We start from the raw sequence: 20513 nt of genomic DNA on the forward strand, positions 1-20513 counted from the left end.
CTTGTGGTTTTGTGATACGAAATCCAGCATATCTATCTTGTTTGCTGTGTCATAATAAAATAATAATAATAATAATAATAATAATAATAATAATAATAATAATAATAATAATATAGATTCTCAGTGAGCTAGAGCCCTTGGGGATTGGTTGCTATCTCTCTCTCTCTCTCTCTCTCTCTCTCAATCAATCACTTGGAAACTAGGCAAGTGAGGTTTATTTAATTGATTCACAATGTATTGTACAATTTTATATACGTGTTTTATTGTAAGCCGCCCTGAATCCCCTATTGGGTGAGAAGGGTGGGATATAAATATTGTAATAAATAAATAAACTATCTATGGCTGGATGGCCATCTGTTGGGAGGGATCAGGTGGTGTCTTCTTGAATGGGGCTGGCCTGGATAGCCTTTGGGCTTCTCTTCCAACTCTAGGATTCTATCAAAATTAGACCTAACTCAGACTATACCATGCCGCAAACCCAATAGTACTGACTTGATTGCATTATTGATACTCCTATTGCAATCTCCCGGGCTTCTCTCGCTCCTTACGCATCATTGAGCTTCATTCTATAGAATCCTAGGGGTAAAGCTTAGAATCGCGTTGGCCGTACCATGATGACTTTGCTGGACAGGCCGATCTGGACGCCGTCCCCCTCGCTTTCTTGCGCCCAGGTCTCTTCTTCCTTCTGCAGCGCTTGGTCCATGTCGTCAATGATCTTGTCCTGAGTGACAATAGGAACAAAACCAGGGATGTTTTTTTCCAGTGCAAAGAGGAAGCAATTCTTTATGTTATGGTTGAGCCTTCGGGCTCCGGTAATAGAAGAAGGGGTCATAAGACTCCTCGAGAGTCAGACTCTTTCGAGAAGCGTGAAAGAAAACGGCTCCGGGATTTGTTTACAGACCCGACAGATGAGGAATCATTTGAGGGTTTTTCTCAGGGCTTGGAGGAAGAGATGGCCAGCTCGGAGGAGGACGACATGGAATGGACTCGTGTGAGGGAGGATTTGGGTGTTGGGGAAACAGGCAATGAAAGCATGGGAGGTGATTGGCGGGTTGCAGGATCAGACCCATGGACTGGCTGGAGGGATGGAGCGGGATCCACAGCTGGGGATGCTGTGGGGCGTAGTCAAAGGTGCTTAAGCTCTGATGAGGATGATGATGTTGGGGCGCCTGGAATTGGGATGGCAGCTGACAGCGATGATGAGCTTGAACTGGGATAAAATGGGGTTTGGGATCAATGTCTAATTGCGTTGGGCAAGGTAATCTGGACGGACGCTTGGGCTTTTGTTGGGGAACTTCCTGAAGACGGGTGTGGTTCATTGCTGGATACGTAAGTTTACCAAGGACACTGGGCATTGACGGCGGGAGGAACTGTGCGGGGTTTTTCTCTGTGCAACTTGTGTTTAATCTCAATAGCTTGGACCTCCGTCGTCTTTTTGACGGGCAATACCTACTTACTGGATTGACGCTGGACTGACTGACTTCGATTCCGGATTATCCCTTCTGCTGGCTATCGGTGAGACTCTTGGATTTCTGGACGACTACTCTTGGCTATAGACCTCTGGACCGGATTGGGACCCCGCTGACTGCTGTTACCCTGACCGCTGTGCTTGGACCTAGATTTTGTTGACCGCTGAACCTCAAACTGAATCCTGACTACGACCACGCTTTCGTCCGCTGCAGGAAGGGATAAACAAGCCTGGTTTATTCTCCTGCTGTTTCTGAGTAGCAGAGAGGAAACTGCTTCCAGTCTGTTGTTTACATTCTGACTCCTGTTGATCCTCTTTTGTTTGCATTGTTTGCCAGGCTGAAGTAAGCACTTTGATTTAATCCGGATTATACTTCTGTTTAACCCGGTTTATTCCTTTGAACCGTTTAAGCTCAAACTGAGCTGTTTTTTGGTTACTTATCACACTGAAGTCAAGTGTTTGCCCTGTTCTTTGTTTCCTACGGGCGTTTTTTAGTTCTGTAACCTCAATAAACTGAGTTTTGTTTCACTTGCTGGCGTTCTGTCTCTGACACTTTATCTTATGATGCCATGCAATATATACAATCTATTTATACACATAATAGAAGTTAAAATATGTACCGTATATACTCCAGTATAAGTTGACGCGAATATAAGCCGAGGCACCTAATTTTACCACAAAACAACTGGGAAAACATTGACTCCAGTATAAGCCGAAGGTGGTAAATTTCAGAAATAAAAATAGATACCAATAAAATTACATTAACTGAAGCATCAGTAGGTTAAATGTTTTTGAATACAGTAGAGTCTCACTTATCCAACATAAACGGGCCGGCAGAATGTTGGATAAGCGAATAACTTGGATAATAAGGCGGCATTAAAGAGAAGCCTATTAAACATCAAATTAGGTTATGATTTTACAAATGAAGCACCAAAACATCATGTTAGACAACAAATTTGGCAGAAAAAGTAGTTCAATATACAGTAATGTTATGTTGTAATTACTGTATTTATGAATTTAGCACCAAAATATCACGATATATTGAAAACATTTACAAAAATACATTGGATAATCCAGAACACTGGATAAGCGAGTGTTGGATAAGTGAGACTCTACTGTACCAATAAAATTACATTAATTGAAGCATCGGTAGGTTAAATATTTTTGAATATTTACATAAAGCTTAAATTTAAGATAAGACTGTTCAACTCTGATCAAATCATTCTCCTTCAATGAAAATGTGCTTACTGTATATACTCGAGTATAAGCCGATTTCTGGAATTATTCTCTATGGGTTTATTTTGCAACAATTTTTTGGAAAATCATCATGTTGATGATACTGAAACTAGCCAGGTGCAAAATGACTTGGAAAAGGAGGGTAGTTCTCAGTCTGATAGCAAACTGGCTGACACTAATGAGCTATGGGACTGACTCACCATAGTGGGAGTTGTAGTTCACCCAACAGCCAGAACCCCACCCATGATGCATCCAGAGCAAACTTGCCCAACATCACAAACTTTAAGTCCTGATGGAGTTTCTCGGGGTTAACCAGGCATGATGTGAGTTGTAGTTCACCCACAACCTAATTGTGATGACTCATGGGCCATGTAGTCCCGTTCCTAGTACTATTGTGGTAGATGAAGAGGAAAACTTGGGTTTCCACCGTTTCAGCCAGAAACGGAGCCCTCGCACCTGCAAGATGTTTGCCCACAAGAAGTCAGCCAAACAAGCCTTGAGCAGAAATCTCCCCCATTTTCTCGCCGGGATTATTATAATCAAGATAGAGGCGCTAGGGAGGCGAATCGCAGAAGCGCCAGGATTGCTGCCAGACAATTAGCTGATTAAGCCTGTTTCCCTTGGGAAATCTTAAGGAGTCATGCATCTGGACACAGTATACGTTTCGTTTCTTGTTCCCCAGGGAAAGTGTTCCTTGGCGGGAAAACAAGATCCTATATAGGTGTTTACCCGCAAGGAAATCCTTGCGGAGTCAATTCGTCACCTTGTGGAGTGAGATCGTGTGTGGACTACGCTACTCCAGTCCCTTGCCTCCAGGACCAAGTTTCAAGCCTTGTTTCATGGACCTTGTTCTAGCATCAAGCTTCCTTGATTCCAAGGACCTTGCCTCGGACCTTGCTCTTGCTTCTTGCCTCTTGTTGCCTCGTATCAAGCCTTGTTTGCCAAGAATCTAGTTTGCTTCCAGCCTTGTTGTCAAGCTCCATTGGACTAAAGGACCCTGTCATTTCCCCACACTTTACTTGGCAAAGTGTGTGTTTCGGTTATTGGATTATAACTTTGGACTCTAATATCACATATTGGACATTGTTTTCCTGGACTATATTTGACCTTGCCTGAAAGGTCTACTTCTGGACTATATTCTTCACTTGTTTTTATTGACTTTATATATTCCTTTAATAAAGATATTAGATAGATTCTGGTCTCTGCGCATGGTTATTGGTGCTCAGCAGCCTGGGTCCTGACACTAATGCATTTTGTTCAATTAAAAATTGTCTTTTCAAAATAACCCAAGACAGTGGATAAATAAATGCTAAAAGCTTTGGTTTTTGTGCTCACCTTGACCTTGGCGATGCACTCCTCTTCCAGATCGAATTGGGTCTCGGGAGGCAGCAGCGGACCCAAATCGTGGCCCTTCACAAGGGATGAGATTTCGGCTCGACCCAAAACTTCTCTGCAGGAATCAAAACCAAAGAGGATTATAAGCAGAGGCCGGGTGGCTATCTGTCAGGAGGGATCGGGAGGTTTACTGTGAATGTATGATGTTGCATTGACTGTTTATTGCTTATTTGTTTTGCAGATTTTGTATCACACTTTGAGTGTTTTGCGAGCTGCTCCGAGTCTCTCTGGGAGATGGTGGCGGGATATAAATAGTTTTATTATTACTGTATATACTCGAGTATAAGCCTAGTTTTTCAGACCTTTTTTTAAGACTGAAAAAGCCCCCTTCGGCTTATACTCAGGTGAGGGTCCTGGCTGGCTTATATTTGGGTCAGCTTATACTCGGGAATATATGGTACATTTATTATTTTTCTCTATTATTATTGTTATTATTACATTTATTATTTTTCTCTAATATTGTTGCTACTATTACATTTATTTTACTCTATTTTTATTATTATTAATAATACATTTATTATTTCACTCTGATCTTATCATTATTATTGCATTTATTATTTTACTCTATTTATTATTACTTGTATTATTTTACTCTATTATTATGAAAAGGATACATAAGCACATTTACATTGAAGAAGATGAGACTAATTATTTGATCAGAGCTGGACAGTCTTAAATTTGAGCTTGATGTAAATATTCAAAAACATTTAACCTACAGATGCCTCAATTAATGTAATTTTATTGGTATCTATTTTTATTTCTGAAATTTACCACCCTCGGCTTATACTGGAGTCAATGTTTTCCCAGTTATTATATGTATATTTTATATTTTCAATTTTATTTGTGTGTCACTTTCTTGGAAAAATCACTAATAAAAAAAATTTAAAAAAGAAAAGAAAATTGGCCGTCTGCAAGGACGTTGCCCAGGGGACATTGCCTGGATGTTTTACCATCCTGTGGGAGGCTCCTCTCATGTCCTTGCATGGGAAGCTGGAGCTGACAGACAGGAGCTCACCCTGCTCCCTGGATTTGGTCGGCAGTCGTGCTGGCACGAGAGTTAACCATTGCGCCACCAGGGGCTCCAAACTACATCTCCCAGAATCCAAACGACAACAAGGCTGGGCTGGATGCTCTTGCCCAGGGGTCCCCAAACTAAGGCCCGGGGGCCGGATGCACCCCTCCAAGGTCATTGACCTGGCCCCTGTCCTAAACTTTAGACTTAGGGTTGACCTAAGTCTACCCGGTCTTTGGAAGTCTCTTTGCTTACCTATGGTCTTATGTGATTGTCTAGATGGTCTTTGAAGGTCTCTTTGCTTAGCTACAGCCTTATGAGACCATCTAGATGGCTTTTGGAGGTCACTTTGCTTACCTATGGTCCTGTGAGACTGTCTAGATGGCCTTTGAACGTCTCTTTGCCCCTTTCCTTATCTATGGTCTTCCGATGGCTTGATAAGCTCATCTAGATGGCGTTTGAGGGTCCCTTTCCTTACCGATAGTCTTATGAGACCATCTAGATGGTCTTTGGAGGTCTCTGCTTACCTATGGTCTTATGAGACCATCTAGATGGTGTTTGGAGGTCTCTTTGCTTACCTATGGTCTTATGAAACCATCTAGATGGTCTTTGGAGGTCTCTTTGCTTACTTATGGTCTTATGAAACCATCTAGATGGTCTTTGGAGGTCTCTTTGCTTACCTATGGTCTTATGAAACCATCTAGATGGTCTTTAATAATAATAATAATAATAATAAAACTTTATTTATACCCCGCCACCATCTCCCCAACGGGGACTCGGGGCGTCTTTGGAGGTCTCTGCTTACCTATGGTCTTATGAAACCATCTAGATGGTCTTTGGAGGTCTCTTTGCTTACCTATGGTCTTATGAAACCATCTAGATGGTCTTTGGAGGTCTCTGCTTACCTATGGTCTTATGAAACCATCTAGATGGTCTTTGGAGGTCTCTTTGCTTACCTATGGTCTTATGAAACCATCTAGATGGTCTTTGGAGGTCTCTGCTTACCTATGGTCTTATGAAACCATCTAGATGGTCTTTGGAGGTCTCTTTGCTTACCTATGGTCTTATGAAACCATCTAGATGGTCTTTGGAGGTCTCTGCTTACCTATGGTCTTATGAAACCATCTAGATGGGCTTTGGAGGTCTCTTTGCTTACCTATGGTCTTATGAAACCATCTAGATGGGCTTTGGAGGTCTCTGCTTACCTATGGTCTTATGAAACCATCTAGATGGTCTTTGGAGGTCTCTTTGCTTACCTATGGTCTTATGAAACCATCTAGATGGGCTTTGGAGGTCTCTTTGCTTACCTATGGTCTTATGAAACCATCTAGATGGTCTTTGGAGGTCTCTGCTTACCTATGGTCTTATGAAACCATCTAGATGGTCTTTGGAGGTCTCTTTGCTTACCTATGGTCTTATGAAACCATCTAGATGGTCTTTGGAGGTCTCTTTGCTTACCTATGGTCTTATGAAACCATCTAGATGGGCTTTGGAGGTCTCTTTGCTTACCTATGGTCTTATGAAACCATCTAGATGGTCTTTGGAGGTCTCTTTGCTTACGTATGGTCTTATGAAACCATCTAGATGGGCTTTGGAGGTCTCTTTGCTTACCTATGGTCTTATGAAACCATCTAGATGGTCTTTGGAGGTCTCTGCTTACCTATGGTCTTATGAAACCATCTAGATGGGCTTTGGAGGTCTCTTTGCTTACCTATGGTCTTATGAGACCATCTAGATGGTCTTCGGAGGTCTCTTTACTTACCTATGGTCTTATGAGATTGTCTAGATCAGGGGTCCCCAAACTAAGGCCCTCCAAGGTCATTGACCTGGCCCCTGTCCTAAACTTTAGACTTAGGGTTGACCTAGGTCTGAAATGGCTTGAAGGCACCCAACAATCCTAATTTTGGACTATTTCATCAAGTGGAGGGACTGTGAATTGGCCCTCCACTTAAAAAGTTTGAGGACCCCTGCTCTTGCCCAATGCCTCCTACCTTTGGTAGATGTTGCTGTTCCAGTCCAGCACGAAGTAGAGTTCGGAGATGGTCAAGCTTCTCTGGACAGCTTGGGCCAGGTGATGGGCCAGACCTTGGTGGTAGCCGCAGAGGTAGACCCCAAAGGCCTGGTAGTCCTTTGGGTAGGCGTGCAGGAGGTGGAACTTGACGGTGCAGAGGTCCTCCAAGGCGGCCTTGGCCAGGCGATCCATCTGAGCCACGAGAGGTCCGGTGGGTCGGCCTTGGCCCTCCAGGCACCGGCTCAGCCGCTGCTGGACTAACTCGCCCACCGCCTCCGCCCAGCGTCGCCTCATGGCCCGCGGCCGCCCTCCTATGCGCCTGGCCGGCACCTCCACTTTGGCCTCGGTCCACTTGCGGTCGGCCTCTTCCTCCTGGTCAATGACCCGCACCATCATCTCCAAGGGCGTGGGGGCGCTTTTGGAGGCCAAGGCCTCGGCCAGCACTGACCACAGCTCCTTCTGCAGGGCTTCGTAGAGCAAGGCCACGTCCTTGGCCTTGCGGCTGCCGTCCTTGTTGGCCTCGCCCTCCGGGGTCGGCGGGTGAGCGTCGGCCGCTTCGCACTCGGCTTCCAGCTCGATGATGTGCTCGTCGGCCACCAGCAAGTCCCGCTTCTGGATCAGGCCCAGGATTTCCAGAACTGGAAAAATAAATAGAGTCGCATTTTAGGGACACACGATTCAGCCGTCTTTCAATATGTTTTAACCCAGGCACAGGACAACTTTGGCCCGGCAGGTGTTTTGGAAAAAAGATGCCATAAACCTCTGGGAAATGGAAATCTCCAAAAGCTTTTGGAAAGTAGCTCTCATTACCACTTGGGAAAATCAGTTTGCTAATTGCAGTTTGCTTGTTACACACTGGGCTGATTGCACTCTCGGTTGATTGCACTCTCGGCTCGTTGCGCACTGGGCTCATTGCACACTGGGCTCGTTGCACATTGGACTCGTTGCACATTGAGCTCGTTGCAAACTGGGCTCGTTGCACCCTGGGCTCGTTGTGCCCTGGGTTCATTGCACACCAGGCTCGTTGAGCACCGGTCTTATTGTGCACCGGTCTCATTGCACACCCAGCTCATTGCACTCTCAGCTCATTGCACACTCGGCTCGTTTCACACTGGGCTGGTTGCACACCCGGCTCATTGCACACATGGCTCATTGCACACTGGACTCATTGCATTCTCGGCTCATTGCACACATTGCTCATTGCACACTGGGCTCATTGCACACTCGGCCCATTGCACACTCGGCCTGTTGCACCCTGGGCTCATTGCACCCTGGGCTCATTGCACACTCGGCTCATTGCACACTCGGCTTCTTGCACACTGGACTCATTGCGCACTGGGCTCATTGCACACTGCGCTCATTGCACACTTGGCTCACTGCACCTTGGGCCCATTGCACACTGGTTGCCCTCTTTCTCCAGTCTTTGAAAGAACTGTTAGGAATTGTGGGAGATGAAGTCCAAAACCCCTGGAGGGCCGAAGTGTGTCCATGCCTCTTCTAACCCATTGCATCTATGTATGGTTTGCTCATGGCGCATTTGCTCGTGGCAGTTTGCTTTTTGTTGGCTCACTGCACAGTAATAACCGTTCTTCCTGCCAAGCCCTTCCCTTCACCTTGCTCTTCCCAGGCCCATCTTTGGCTCCGACCTTCAGGCCGTGAACTACTGGCTTCTGGACATTTCCATCCGGACCCTTCCTTGCAGTGTGACATGCCTGCCTTCTGCCTTTATCTCAATCCGGCCGACCTGCGCCGAACCCTTGGGCTGGAATGTCTGGCGCTCTCATCCGGAGATAACGGCGCACAATGCACCTTTGTTCCCAAAGTCATGGGGCCTCTCCCAGGCCTGAAAACCCATGCGTTATTTCCACGGACCGTTCTGTCCTTTTCTCGAAGGAATATTCCTTGAATATCCGCCATTGACACATCTCCCCGTCGCATGCATTCGGGCACAGCGGTTAATATTTAAAAGGGATCCAGACATTATATCCAGGAAGGTATGAGACATTCCTTGCCGGGAGGAAAATAGCCTTCCCGGATGGAGCTCTCAGACATTTTGGGGGAAAAGACGGAAAACGACTGGGTTTAAGGAAGTGATTTGACATTGAATCCGGCCCCAATGCCCAACCCAGGGGTCAAGCCATTTCCCAAGCCTTTATTTGTGGTGCAGACAGGAAATGCCATCCGATAGTAAAGAATCCGGCATTCTTTGGCCACCGAGTCATGTCCTGCTTTATTGCCAATCTAAGGGTGCATCTACATGGTGGAATAAATGCAGTTTGATACCATTTTTAATGGGTATGGACTCGTGAGAGTTATAGTTTGGTAAGGCTAGCCCTCTTGGAGAGAGAAGGCTCAAGAACTCAGGCTCGTCTACACTGTTGAATTAATACAGTTCGATACCACTTCAAATACCATCCCGAACTTATCCCGAAAGTTATAGTTTCACAAGGTCTCCTGCAGGAGAGATAAAGCAGGGTATATATTTTCTTCTTTTTTATGATTTATAGAAATCTGATACAGTAGAGTCTCACTTATCCAACACTCTCTTATCCAACGTTCTGGATTATCCAAGGCATTTTTGTTGTCAATGTTTTCAATACATCGTGATATTTTGGTGCTAAATTCGTAAATACAGTAATTACAACATAACATTGCTGTGTATTGAACTGTTTTTTTAAATCAATTTTATTGTAAAACATGATGTTTTGGTGCTTAATTTGTAAAATCATAACCTAATTTGATGTTTAATAGGCTTCTCCTTAATCTCTCCTTATTATCCAACATATTCGCTTATCCAACATTCTGTTGGCCCGTTTATGTTGGATAAGTAAGACTCTACTGTATTACATTTATTATTTTTCTCTGTTATTGTTGCTACTATTACATTTATTTTACACTATTTTTTATTATTATTAATACATTTATTATTTCACTCTGATCTTATCATTATTGCATTTATTATTTTACTCTATTTATTATTACTTTTATTATTTTCCTGTATTTATTATTATTATTATTACATGTATTTTTACTCTATCATTATTAAAAGGATACATCAGAGTCAGACAGTCTTATCTTAAATTTGAGCTTTATGTAAATACAGCAGAGTCTCACTTATCCAAGCCTCGCTTATCCAAGCCTCTGGATAATCCAAGCCATTTTTGTAGTCAATGTTTTCAATATACAGTAGAGTCTCACTTATCCAACATTTGCTTATCCAATGTTCTGGATTATCCAACACATTTTTGTAGTCAATGTTTTCAATACATCATGATATTTTGGTGCTAAATTCGTAAATACAGTAATTACTACATAGCATTACTGTGTATTGAATTACTTTTTCTATCAAATTTGTTGTACAACATGATGTTTTGGTGCTTAATTTGTAAAATCATAACCTAATTTGATGTTTAATAGGCTTTTCCTTGATCCCTCCTTATTATCCAAGATATTTGCTTATCCAAGCTTCTGCCAGCCCGTTTACGTTGGATAAGTGAGACTCTACTGTATTCAAAAACATTTAACCTACTGATGCCTCAATTAATGTAATTTTATTAGTGTCTATTTTTATTTCTGAAATTTGCCACCCTCACTTATACTGGAGTCAATTTTTCCCAGTTTTTTGTGGTAAAATCAGGTGCCTCGGCTTATATTCGGGTCGGCTTATAATCGAGTATATACGGTATATGTTTCTTGGAAGTGGGTAAACAAAACCACGAAAAATAACAAAGCAAATTTGTAGGGTGTTGCTTTATGTAAGAAAAGGGTGTTGTAGTTCTTTAATCTTGGTTGATGAGGCTATCACTGGCCAATTGTTCCAGGCGCCGATTTTTCTAAAAGGGAGGAAAAGAGCTTCCCAAGCTTGCAAACCAAAGTTGAATTGGTTCTGCATGTTTCTTATTTTATGTTGTATGTTTTGCAGGCTCTTAGCAAAGAGGGCTTTTCCTTCCCTCTGGGCACATTCCCCGAGCAAGGTCAACGGGGCCGCTTTTTTCATCGCTGCAATCAGGAGGCTAAAACAATAAGCCAAGGACAAAACAAGGCATTAAGAGAGAAAAAATCATAAAGAATAATGAGCCAAGGCTCATTAGATTCTCTCCGGAGGAAACCTGCGTAAACAGGCCGGCCGTGGAGGTCAGTGGCGAAAACGAGGACGGAGACTCGGCCAAGTCTCGTCCAATTATCAACGTTTCAACGGATGAATATGAGACACGAGATGACGCGCCCGAGCTCGTTACGAGGTTCATAATGTACCGTTGAAGTCGTTGCGGCTGAAAAGCCTCAATTAGGTTTTACGGGGATCTGAGTACGAATCTCCGCTCAGCCATAGCCCGAGGTGACCTTGGGCAGGACACACTTTCTCAGCCTCATAGAATCATAGAATCATAGAATAGTAGAATTGGAAGATACCTCATGGGCCATCCAGTCCAACCCCATTCTGCCAAGAAGCAGGAAATCGCATTCAAAGCACCCCCGACAGATGGTCATCCAGCCTCAGAGGAAGGCAAAGGAAAACTCTTCTGTGGCGGTTAGAGACTTTTCGGAAGAGTCTGAAAACCTGGCTCTTCCAAAAGGCCTTTGGCGATCGACTTCCATAGCAAAGGATTGACCTGTTGCTCATTTTTATTTTTACTGTGCCTTCCCCAGCACTTTAATGGGACAATGGTTTTGCATCGTCCTCTCCCCAAATGTATCTGACACTACTAGCACTTTTATGGCCCAGTTCTTTTTAGGAGCCAACCCAGGATTTTATCAAGTATGTTTGTTTTATGTGACATCATTTGTTTTATGACTTGCTTTATTGTTGATTGATTTGTTTTATTGTTGTGTTTTATATTGTCTGTTTTGCCTGGGCTTGGTCCCATGTAAGCCGCCCCGAGTCCCCTTGGGGAGATGGGGTGGGATATAAAAATATTATTATTATTATTATTATTATTATTATTATTATTATTATTATTATTATTATTATAAATCTGGCCAAGAAAAGCCCATCATAGGGTCCCTTCTGAGTTTTAGGAAAAAGGTGAAGACTTGGCTTTGTGAGCAAGCTTTTAATGAATGAATTATGTTGGCTTTGACTTGGTCCGGATTAAGGTTTACGTGCAAGGTTTTTGTGGACGAATGGTTTAAGTATTTTTATTGTACTGTTTTACATGTACTTATTGTATTATGCTAAATTGATTGTTTTAATTGCTTATGTTTTATCTTTTGTAATGTATACCGGCATTGAATTTTACCAGATTGTGAGCCGCCCTGAGTCCCTTCGGGTGAGAAGGGCGGCATAGAAATGATGGAAATAAATAAATTGACATAAGTTGGAAATGCACAACAAAGATACAGAACGGGGGACGATGCCTGGCTCGACGGCAGTACGTGTGAAAAAGATCTTGGCGTCCTCGTGGATAACAAGTTAAACATGAGCCTACAATGTGATGCGGCAGCGAAAAAGGCTAACGGGATTCTGGCCTGCATCAAGAGGAGTCTAGTGTCTAGATCTCTGAGCTCTTGCCTAGGACTCACTAGAGAGAGGCTTCTTGGTTGGATTTCAAGTGATATCAAACCGCATTAAATCACCAACGTAGACACACCCACAGACCTAAGCTTAAGACACACTTATCCAAGCTCTTGCTCAGAACTCACTAGTGAGTTGTTCTTGAACAAATACAAACTGTATTTGTTCAAGAGTGTGGATGTAGCCAAAGGCCTAAGATTAAGACACTCTTAAGACTCACAACCTCTGAGGATGCCTGCCATAGATGTGGGCGAAACGTCAGGAGAGAATGCTTCTGGAACATGGCCACACAGCCCGAAAGACATACAACAACCCTGTGATCCCGGCCATGAAAGCCTTCGACAACACACTCTTAAGACTTCTTGGCATTGGCATTAAAGTGCTATTGAAGGGACCATAAGCCAGAAAATAGAAAACTTTTGCATATATAGCTTTGCCTCTGCATATATCATATTAGCCTTTTATATAGACAACTAGCTGTGCCCGGCCCCGCGTTGCTGTGGCATTTTCTGGTGGTGTTGGTGAGAAATTGTTGAGGTAGTGGTGGTATTGAATGTCTGTTGTATGGTTGTCTTTATGTTTAGTATGCACACTGAAGTGGATTATATGGCAGTGTGGAGTCAAGATAATCCAGTTCAAAGCAGATAATATAAGATTCTAAATGGGTTATATAGCTGTTTGGAAGGGCATTGAGTCTACACTGCCATATAATCCAGTTAAAATCTGATAATCTGTGGAAGAGGCCTAAGTGAGGCCTAACTGTGCCTGTCCCCTGGGCTGAGTGAGTTGCTAGGAGACCAAGTGGGTGGAGCTTAGCCTTCAAACTGGCAGCAATTGGATAAAAACTATTATTCCTCTCCCTGTAATTAGGACTTTATTTTTCTTTTCTTTTTGTTGTATCAACCTAGAGCCGTGAATGATGGGTTGTGTTGTCAAATTTCAAGGTTGGGGGGCCTGTAGTTTTGTTGTTTTGTCCACTGCCCTGATGCCATCACTCTTTTATATATATATACTAGCTGTGCCCGGCCACGCGTTGCTGTGGCAAAGTGGTGGTGGTATTGGTTAAAAATTGTTGTGTAATTTTTATTTGACGTTATTTGCAATTTTTTATTAATTTTATTGTAAGTTATATTTTTATTTATTATATTTTATTATTTTCTTGTATTATTTTTAGTTATTTTCTGTTATTATAGTATTTTATTGTATTAATTTTTAGTGTTTTTTATTATTTTTTATTGGGTTGCTAGGAGACCAAGTTGGAGGAGCTTAGCCTTCTAACTGGCAACAATTGGATAAAAACAATTATTCCTCTCCCTCTAATTAGGACTTTGTTTTTCTTTTCTTTTTGTTGTATCAACCTAGAGGCATGGATGAGGGGTTGTGATGTCAATTTTCGAGGTTGTGGGGTGTTTACTTTTGTTGTTTTGTCCGCTGCCGTGATGCCATCACTCTTTTATATATATAGATATAAATAGATGTAAGGTCTTTGTATGAACCAAAGTAACATGGGACCTGTGCCCCTCCCTTCTTGTGGGCTGGTGCTTTTCTCCAGAATGTTCTAAGGAGAGAAGAAAGCTCAGAGTAAACAAGTTAGGTCAAAGATATCATTTGTGCCAAAATAGGTGTGGAAGGTGAGGAAGACCATCAGCAACTGGTCAAGTTTAGATAAGCCAAGATATATATTCTTTGTTAATTGCGACACGCTTTGCAGCGGCCATTTGCATGATACAGACCTTTGTGTGTGTATGGCTGTTTTGCCTTCTCACAGCTATGATAACAATAAATATTTAGCTTTTGTTCTCTCATGAGACTGGGTTTTTGGCCTGATTGCCTCCTGGGCCGGAACCTTTGAAGGTAATTAATTGTCTTACACTATCAAACTGCATTCATTCAAGAGTGTAGATGCAACTACAGATTTAAGATCAAGGCACACTTCTCCAAGTTCTTGGTTAGGCCTCACTGGAGAGTGGTTGCTTGGCTTTTTAAAGTGGTGCCAATCTGCATTAGTTCAACAGTGTGAATGCAGCCAAAGATCTAAGATGACACACTTCTCCAAACTCTTGGTTAGGTCTCATTGGCATTGGCTTTAAAGTGGTGTCAAACTGTATTCATTCAAGAGTGTAAATGCAACTACAGATCTAAGATCAAGGCACACTTCTCCAAGTTCTTGGTTAGGCCTCACCAGAGAGTGGCTCCTTGGCATTGACTTTAAAGTGGTGCCAAACTGCATTAATTCAACAGTGTGGATGCAGCCGAAGATCTAAGATGACACACTTCTCCAAACTCTTGGTTAGGACTCATTGGCATTGGCTTTAAAGTGGTGCCAAACTGCATTAATTCAACAGTGTGGATGCAGCCAAAGATCTAAGATGACACACTTCTCCAAACTCTTGGTTAGGACTCATTGGCATTGGCTTTAAAGTGGTGCCAAACTGCATTAATTCAACAGTGTGGATGCAGCCAAAGATCTAAGATGACACACTTCTCCAAACTCTTGGTTAGGACTCATTGGCATTGGCTTTAAAGTGGTGCCAAACTGCATTAATTCAACAGTGTGGATGCAGCCAAAGATCTAAGATGACACACTTCTCCAAACTGTTGGTTAGGTCTCATTGGCATTGGCTTTAAAGTGGTGCCAAACTGCATTAATTCAACAGTGTGGATGCAGCCAAAGATCTAAGATGACACACTTCTCCAAACTGTTGGTTAGGTCTCATTGGCATTGGCTTTAAAGTGGTGCCAAACTGCATTAATTCAACAGTGTGGATGCAGCCAAAGATCTAAGATGACACACTTCTCCAAACTGTTGGTTAGGTCTCATTGGCATTGGCTTTAAAGTGGTGCCAAACTGCATTAATTCAACAGTGTGGATGCAGCCAAAGATCTAAGATGACACACTTCTCCAAACTGTTGGTTAGGTCTCATTGGCATTGGCTTTAAAGTGGTGCCAAACTGCATTAATTCAACAGTGTGGATGCAGCCAAAGATCTAAGATGACACACTTCTCCAAACTGTTGGTTAGGTCTCATTGGCATTGGCTTTAAAGTGGTGCCAAACTGCATTAATTCAACAGTGTGGATGCAGCCAAAGATCTAAGATGACACACTTCTCCAAACTCTTGGTTAGGTCTCATTGGCATTGGCTTTAAAGTGGTGCCAAACTGCATTAATTCAACAGTGTGGATGCAGCCAAAGATCTAAGATGACACACTTCTCCAAACTCTTGGTTAGGTCTCATTGGCATTGGCTTTAAAGTGGTGCCAAACTGCATTAATTCAACAGTGTGGATGCAGCCAAAGATCTAAGATGACACACTTCTCCAAACTGTTGGTTAGGTCTCATTGGCATTGGCTTTAAAGTGGTGCCAAACTGCATTCATTCAAGAGTGTGGATGCAGCCAAAGATCTAAGATGACACACTTCTCCAAACTGTTGGTTAGGTCTCATTGGCATTGGCTTTAAAGTGGTGCCAAACTGCATTAATCCAACAGTGTGGATGCAGCCAAAGATCTAAGATGACACACTTCTCCAAACTCTTGGTTAGGTCTCATTGGCATTGGCTTTAAAGTGGTGCCAAACTGCATTAATTCAACAGTGTGGATGCAGCCAAAGATCTAAGATGACACACTTCTCCAAACTGTTGGTTAGGTCTCATTGGCATTGGCTTTAAAGTGGTGCCAAACTGCATTAGTTCAACAGTGTGGATGCAGCCAAAGATCTAAGATGACACACTTCTCCAAACTCTTGGTTAGGTCTCATTGGCATTGGCTTTAAAGTGGTGCCAAACTGCATTCATTCAAGAGTGCAGATGCACCTCTAGATCTCAGGTGAAGGCCCACTTCTCCAAGATCTTGCTTTGGACTCACCGGAGAGCGGCTCCTTGGCCTTGGCTTCAGCCTCCTCGGCCACGGTCTCCGCCTCGGCCACGGTCTCCGTCTGGTTGAGCTTTTCCACCAAGGAAGGCCTCCGCCCTTTGGCCCCGAGGCCGATCTTGAGGAAGCGCTTCATGGCGTCCCCGCCGTTCTCCTTCTCGGCCAAGCCGCAGTCCGACGCGTAGAGGCCCGGCTCCTTGCGGCGCCCGTTGAAGCGCTGGAGGAGGCTGAAGTCCTCGGAGGAGCGGCGCGGCTTGCCGTCGACCAGCGGGGTCATCATACGGCCCAAGAAGGAGCGCCGGTCCAGGCCCTTCTCCCCGGGAGATTTCTTCTTCCCTTTGCCCATCCGGAACGGGGAGAGGCCCACCAGCCGCTCCAGCGTGGCCCGGCGCCGGAAGCGCTCTTCGGGGCTGCCGTTGAAAAGGCCCTGCGAGAAGGTCTCGCTGCGGCGGTCGCCCTTCGGAGGTGGGAGCGCGGCCCGCTCGTTCTCCTCGAGGTCCTCCTCAAAGGGGTTGGGGCCCGAGCCCTCCTTGTCCAGAATGAGCGTCCCGCCGGCAGAGTCCCCGTTGGCCATCTTTGCCTTGTAGGGGTTTTTAAGGACCGGCATGGCCCCCCGCTGCCCCCCGAATCTAAGGGAGAGAAAGGTCAAGAGAGGTCAAGACAAAGAGTTACCGTCGAGTGGCGCAGGCTGGTGAGCAGCCAGCCAGCTGCAGCCAGCTGTAACAAATGACTCTGACGCAGATGTCATGAGTTCGAGGCCAGCTCGGAGCCTATGTTTGTCTTGTCCTTGTTCCATGTTAAAGGCACTGAATGTTTGCCTTATATGTGTAATGTGATCCGCCCTGAGTCCCCTTCGGGGTGAGAAAGAAGGGCGGAATATAAATACTGTAAATAATAAATAATAATAAATAATAAACGGGCCGGCAGAATGTTGGATAAGCGAAAATGTTGGATAGTAAGGATGGATTAAGGAAAAACCTATTAAACGTCAAATAATGTTATGATTTTATAAATTAAGCACCAAAACATCATGTTTTACAACAAATTGACAGAAAAAGCAGTTCAGTACACAGTAACGTTATGTAGTAATTAGTTACTGTATTTGCGAATTTAGCACCAAAACTTTGCAATGTATTGGAAAGATTGACTACAAAAACATTTAATGTACAGTAGAGTCTCACTTATCCAACACTCGCTTATCAAACGTTCTGGATTATCCAACGCATTTTTGTAGTCAATGTTTTCAATTGATCATGATATTTTGGTGCTAAATTCGTAAATACAGTAATTACAACATAACATTACTGCGTATTGAACTACTTTTTCTATCAAATTTGTTGTATAACATGATGTTTTGGTGCTTAATTTGTAAAATCATAATCTAATTTGATGTTTAATAGGCTTTTCCTTAATCTCTCCTTATTATCCAACATATTCGCTTATCCAAAGTTCTGCTGGCCCGTTTACGTTGGATAAGTGAGACTCTACTGTATTAGTATTTAGTATTTAATACTAAAAGGCAGACTGCATTGGATAATACAGAATGTTGGATAAGCGGAAGTTGGCCCGTTTATGTTGGATAAGTGAGACTCTACTGTATTAGTATTTAGTATTTAATACTAAAAGGCAGACTGCATTGGATAATACAGAATGTTGGATAAGCGGAAGTTGGCCCGTTTATGTTGGATAAGTGAGACTCTACTGTATTAGTATTTAGTATTTAATACTAAAAGGCAGACTGCATTGGATAATACAGAATGTTGGATAAGTGGAAGTTGGCCCGTTTATGTTGGATAAGTGAGACTCTACTGTATTAGTATTTAGTATTTAATACTAAAAGGCAGACTGCATTGGATAATACAGAATGTTGGATAAGCGGAAGTTGGCCCATTTATGTTGGATAAGCGAGACTCTACTGTATTAGTATTTAGTATTTAATACTAAAAGGCAGACTGCATTGGATAATACAGAATGTTGGATAAGCAGAAGTTGGCCCGTTATGTTGGATAAGAGAGACTCTACTGTATTATTATTATTATTTTCTTGTATGACACAGCAAACAAGATAGATATGCTGGATTTCATTTCACAAAATCACAAGTCGAACACTTCCCAAGTGTCTAGGACTGTGTGATGTATTTTCTGATGATGTGTGCAGATCCCAGTAGGGTGGCCTTTTGCAGTTGGCAGATCGTAATTTTGTCAATGTCTGTTGTTTCCAAATGCCGGCTGAGATCTTTTGGCACGGCACCCAGTGTGCCCATCACCACCGGGACCACCTGCACTGGTTTCTGCCAGAGTCTTTGAAGTTCAATCTTGAGGTGCTGATATTATTATTATTATTATTATTATTGTGTTGTCGAAGGCTTTCATGGCCAGAATCACAGGGTTGTTGTATGTCTTTCGGGCTGTGTGGCCATGTTCCAGAAGCATTCTCTCCTGACGTTTCGCCCACATCTATGGCAGGCATCCTCAGAGGTTGTGAGGTACAAGTCTACATAGGGACCACCAAACGCAGCGCCCAAACAAGAGTCAAAGAACATGAAAGGCACTGCAGACTAATTCAACCAGAGAAATCAGCCATAGCAGAGCATTTGATGAACCAGCCTGGACACAGAATACTATTTGAGAACACAAAAATGCTGGACCGTTCTAACAACTATCATGTCAGACTACACAGAGAAGCCATTGAAATCCACAAGCATGTGGACAACTTCAACAGAAAGGAAGAAACCATGAAAATGAACAAAATCTGGCTACCAGTATTACAAAACTCCAAAATCAAAACAGTAGATGGGAACCAACACAATGAGGACTTGACTGAACAAAGGATGCCCCCAGGCAAGGGACAAAACATTTCCAGTGCCAATTAGGGTGATTAACTGAAACATTAATGCTGGCTCCCAGTGACAAAGAACTCTTGCCACACCCTGGACTCTACACAGATATATATTCTTTCCTTTCCTGACTTAGTTTATCCATACCTCACAACCTCTGAGGATGCCTGCCATAGATGTGGGCGAAACGTCAGGAGAGAATGCTTCTGGAACATGGCCACACAGCCCGAAAGACATACAACAACCCTATTATTATTATTATTATTATTATTATTATTATTATTATTACTATACATGAAAAGGACAGTATAGTAGTACAATGGCTGGAAAAACTCGAGACCAATGGTATGTGTATAATCTGGATACTAGTTTTCTGAAAACAAAGGCAAAACGATCTCTTTGCAACAACATTACTCATGCAAACACATTGTCTTGTTTGCAAAATACAGTAGAGTCTCACTTATCCAACATAAACGAGCCGTCAGAACCTTGGATAAGCGAATATCTTTGATAATAAGGAGGGATTAAGGAAAAACCTATTAAACATCAAATTAGGTTATGATTTTACAAATTAAGCACCAAAACATCATGTTATACAACAAATTTGACATAAAAAGTACAGTAGAGTCTCACTTATCCAAGCCTCACTTATCCAAGCTTCTGGATTATCCAAGCCATTTTTGTAGTCAATGTTTTCATTATATCGTGATATTTTGGTGCTAAATTCATAAATAGAGTAATTACAACATAACATTACTGCATATTGCACTACGTTTTATGTCAAATTTGTTGTATAACATGATGTTTTGGTGCTTAATTTGTAAAATCGTAACCTAATTTGATGTTTAATGGGTTTTTCCTTAATCCCTCCTTATTATCCAAGATATTCGCTTATCCAAGCTTCTTCCGGTCCGTTTAGCTTGGATAAGTGAGACTCTACTGTAGTTCAATACACAATAATGTTATGTTGTAATTACTGTATTTACGAATTTAGCACCAAAATATCACGATATATGGAAAACATTGACTACAAAAATGCATTGGATAATCCAGAACGTTGGATAAGCGAATATGTTGGATAATAAGGAGGGATTAAGGAAAAGCCTATTAAACATCAAATTAGGTTATGATTTTACAAATTAAGCACCAAAACATCATGTTAGACAACAAATT

The 20513-nt window shown here is 42.7% G+C and overlaps 1 protein-coding gene across 2 annotated transcripts in view; it reads right to left on the reverse strand.

Annotated features, from left to right (window-relative positions):
* exoc3l2 (exocyst complex component 3 like 2) overlaps positions 1-20513 on the reverse strand; it is a 57458-nt gene that overhangs the window by 19051 nt on the left and 17894 nt on the right. For both annotated transcript variants that reach the window (XM_062962344.1, XM_062962343.1), the window contains exons 2-5: positions 16499-17133; positions 7103-7760; positions 4040-4154; positions 611-721 (exon numbers count right to left, since the gene is read on the reverse strand). In XM_062962344.1, the coding sequence (XP_062818414.1) occupies positions 611-721; positions 4040-4154; positions 7103-7760; positions 16499-17111 (1497 nt within the window). In that variant the 5' untranslated portion in view covers positions 17112-17133. The remainder of the gene's footprint in view (positions 1-610; positions 722-4039; positions 4155-7102; positions 7761-16498; positions 17134-20513) is intronic.

Source organism: Anolis carolinensis, unplaced genomic scaffold (genome assembly GCF_035594765.1).
Source record: "Anolis carolinensis isolate JA03-04 unplaced genomic scaffold, rAnoCar3.1.pri scaffold_10, whole genome shotgun sequence".
In the NCBI taxonomy this organism is placed as follows: domain Eukaryota; kingdom Metazoa; phylum Chordata; class Lepidosauria; order Squamata; family Dactyloidae; genus Anolis; species Anolis carolinensis.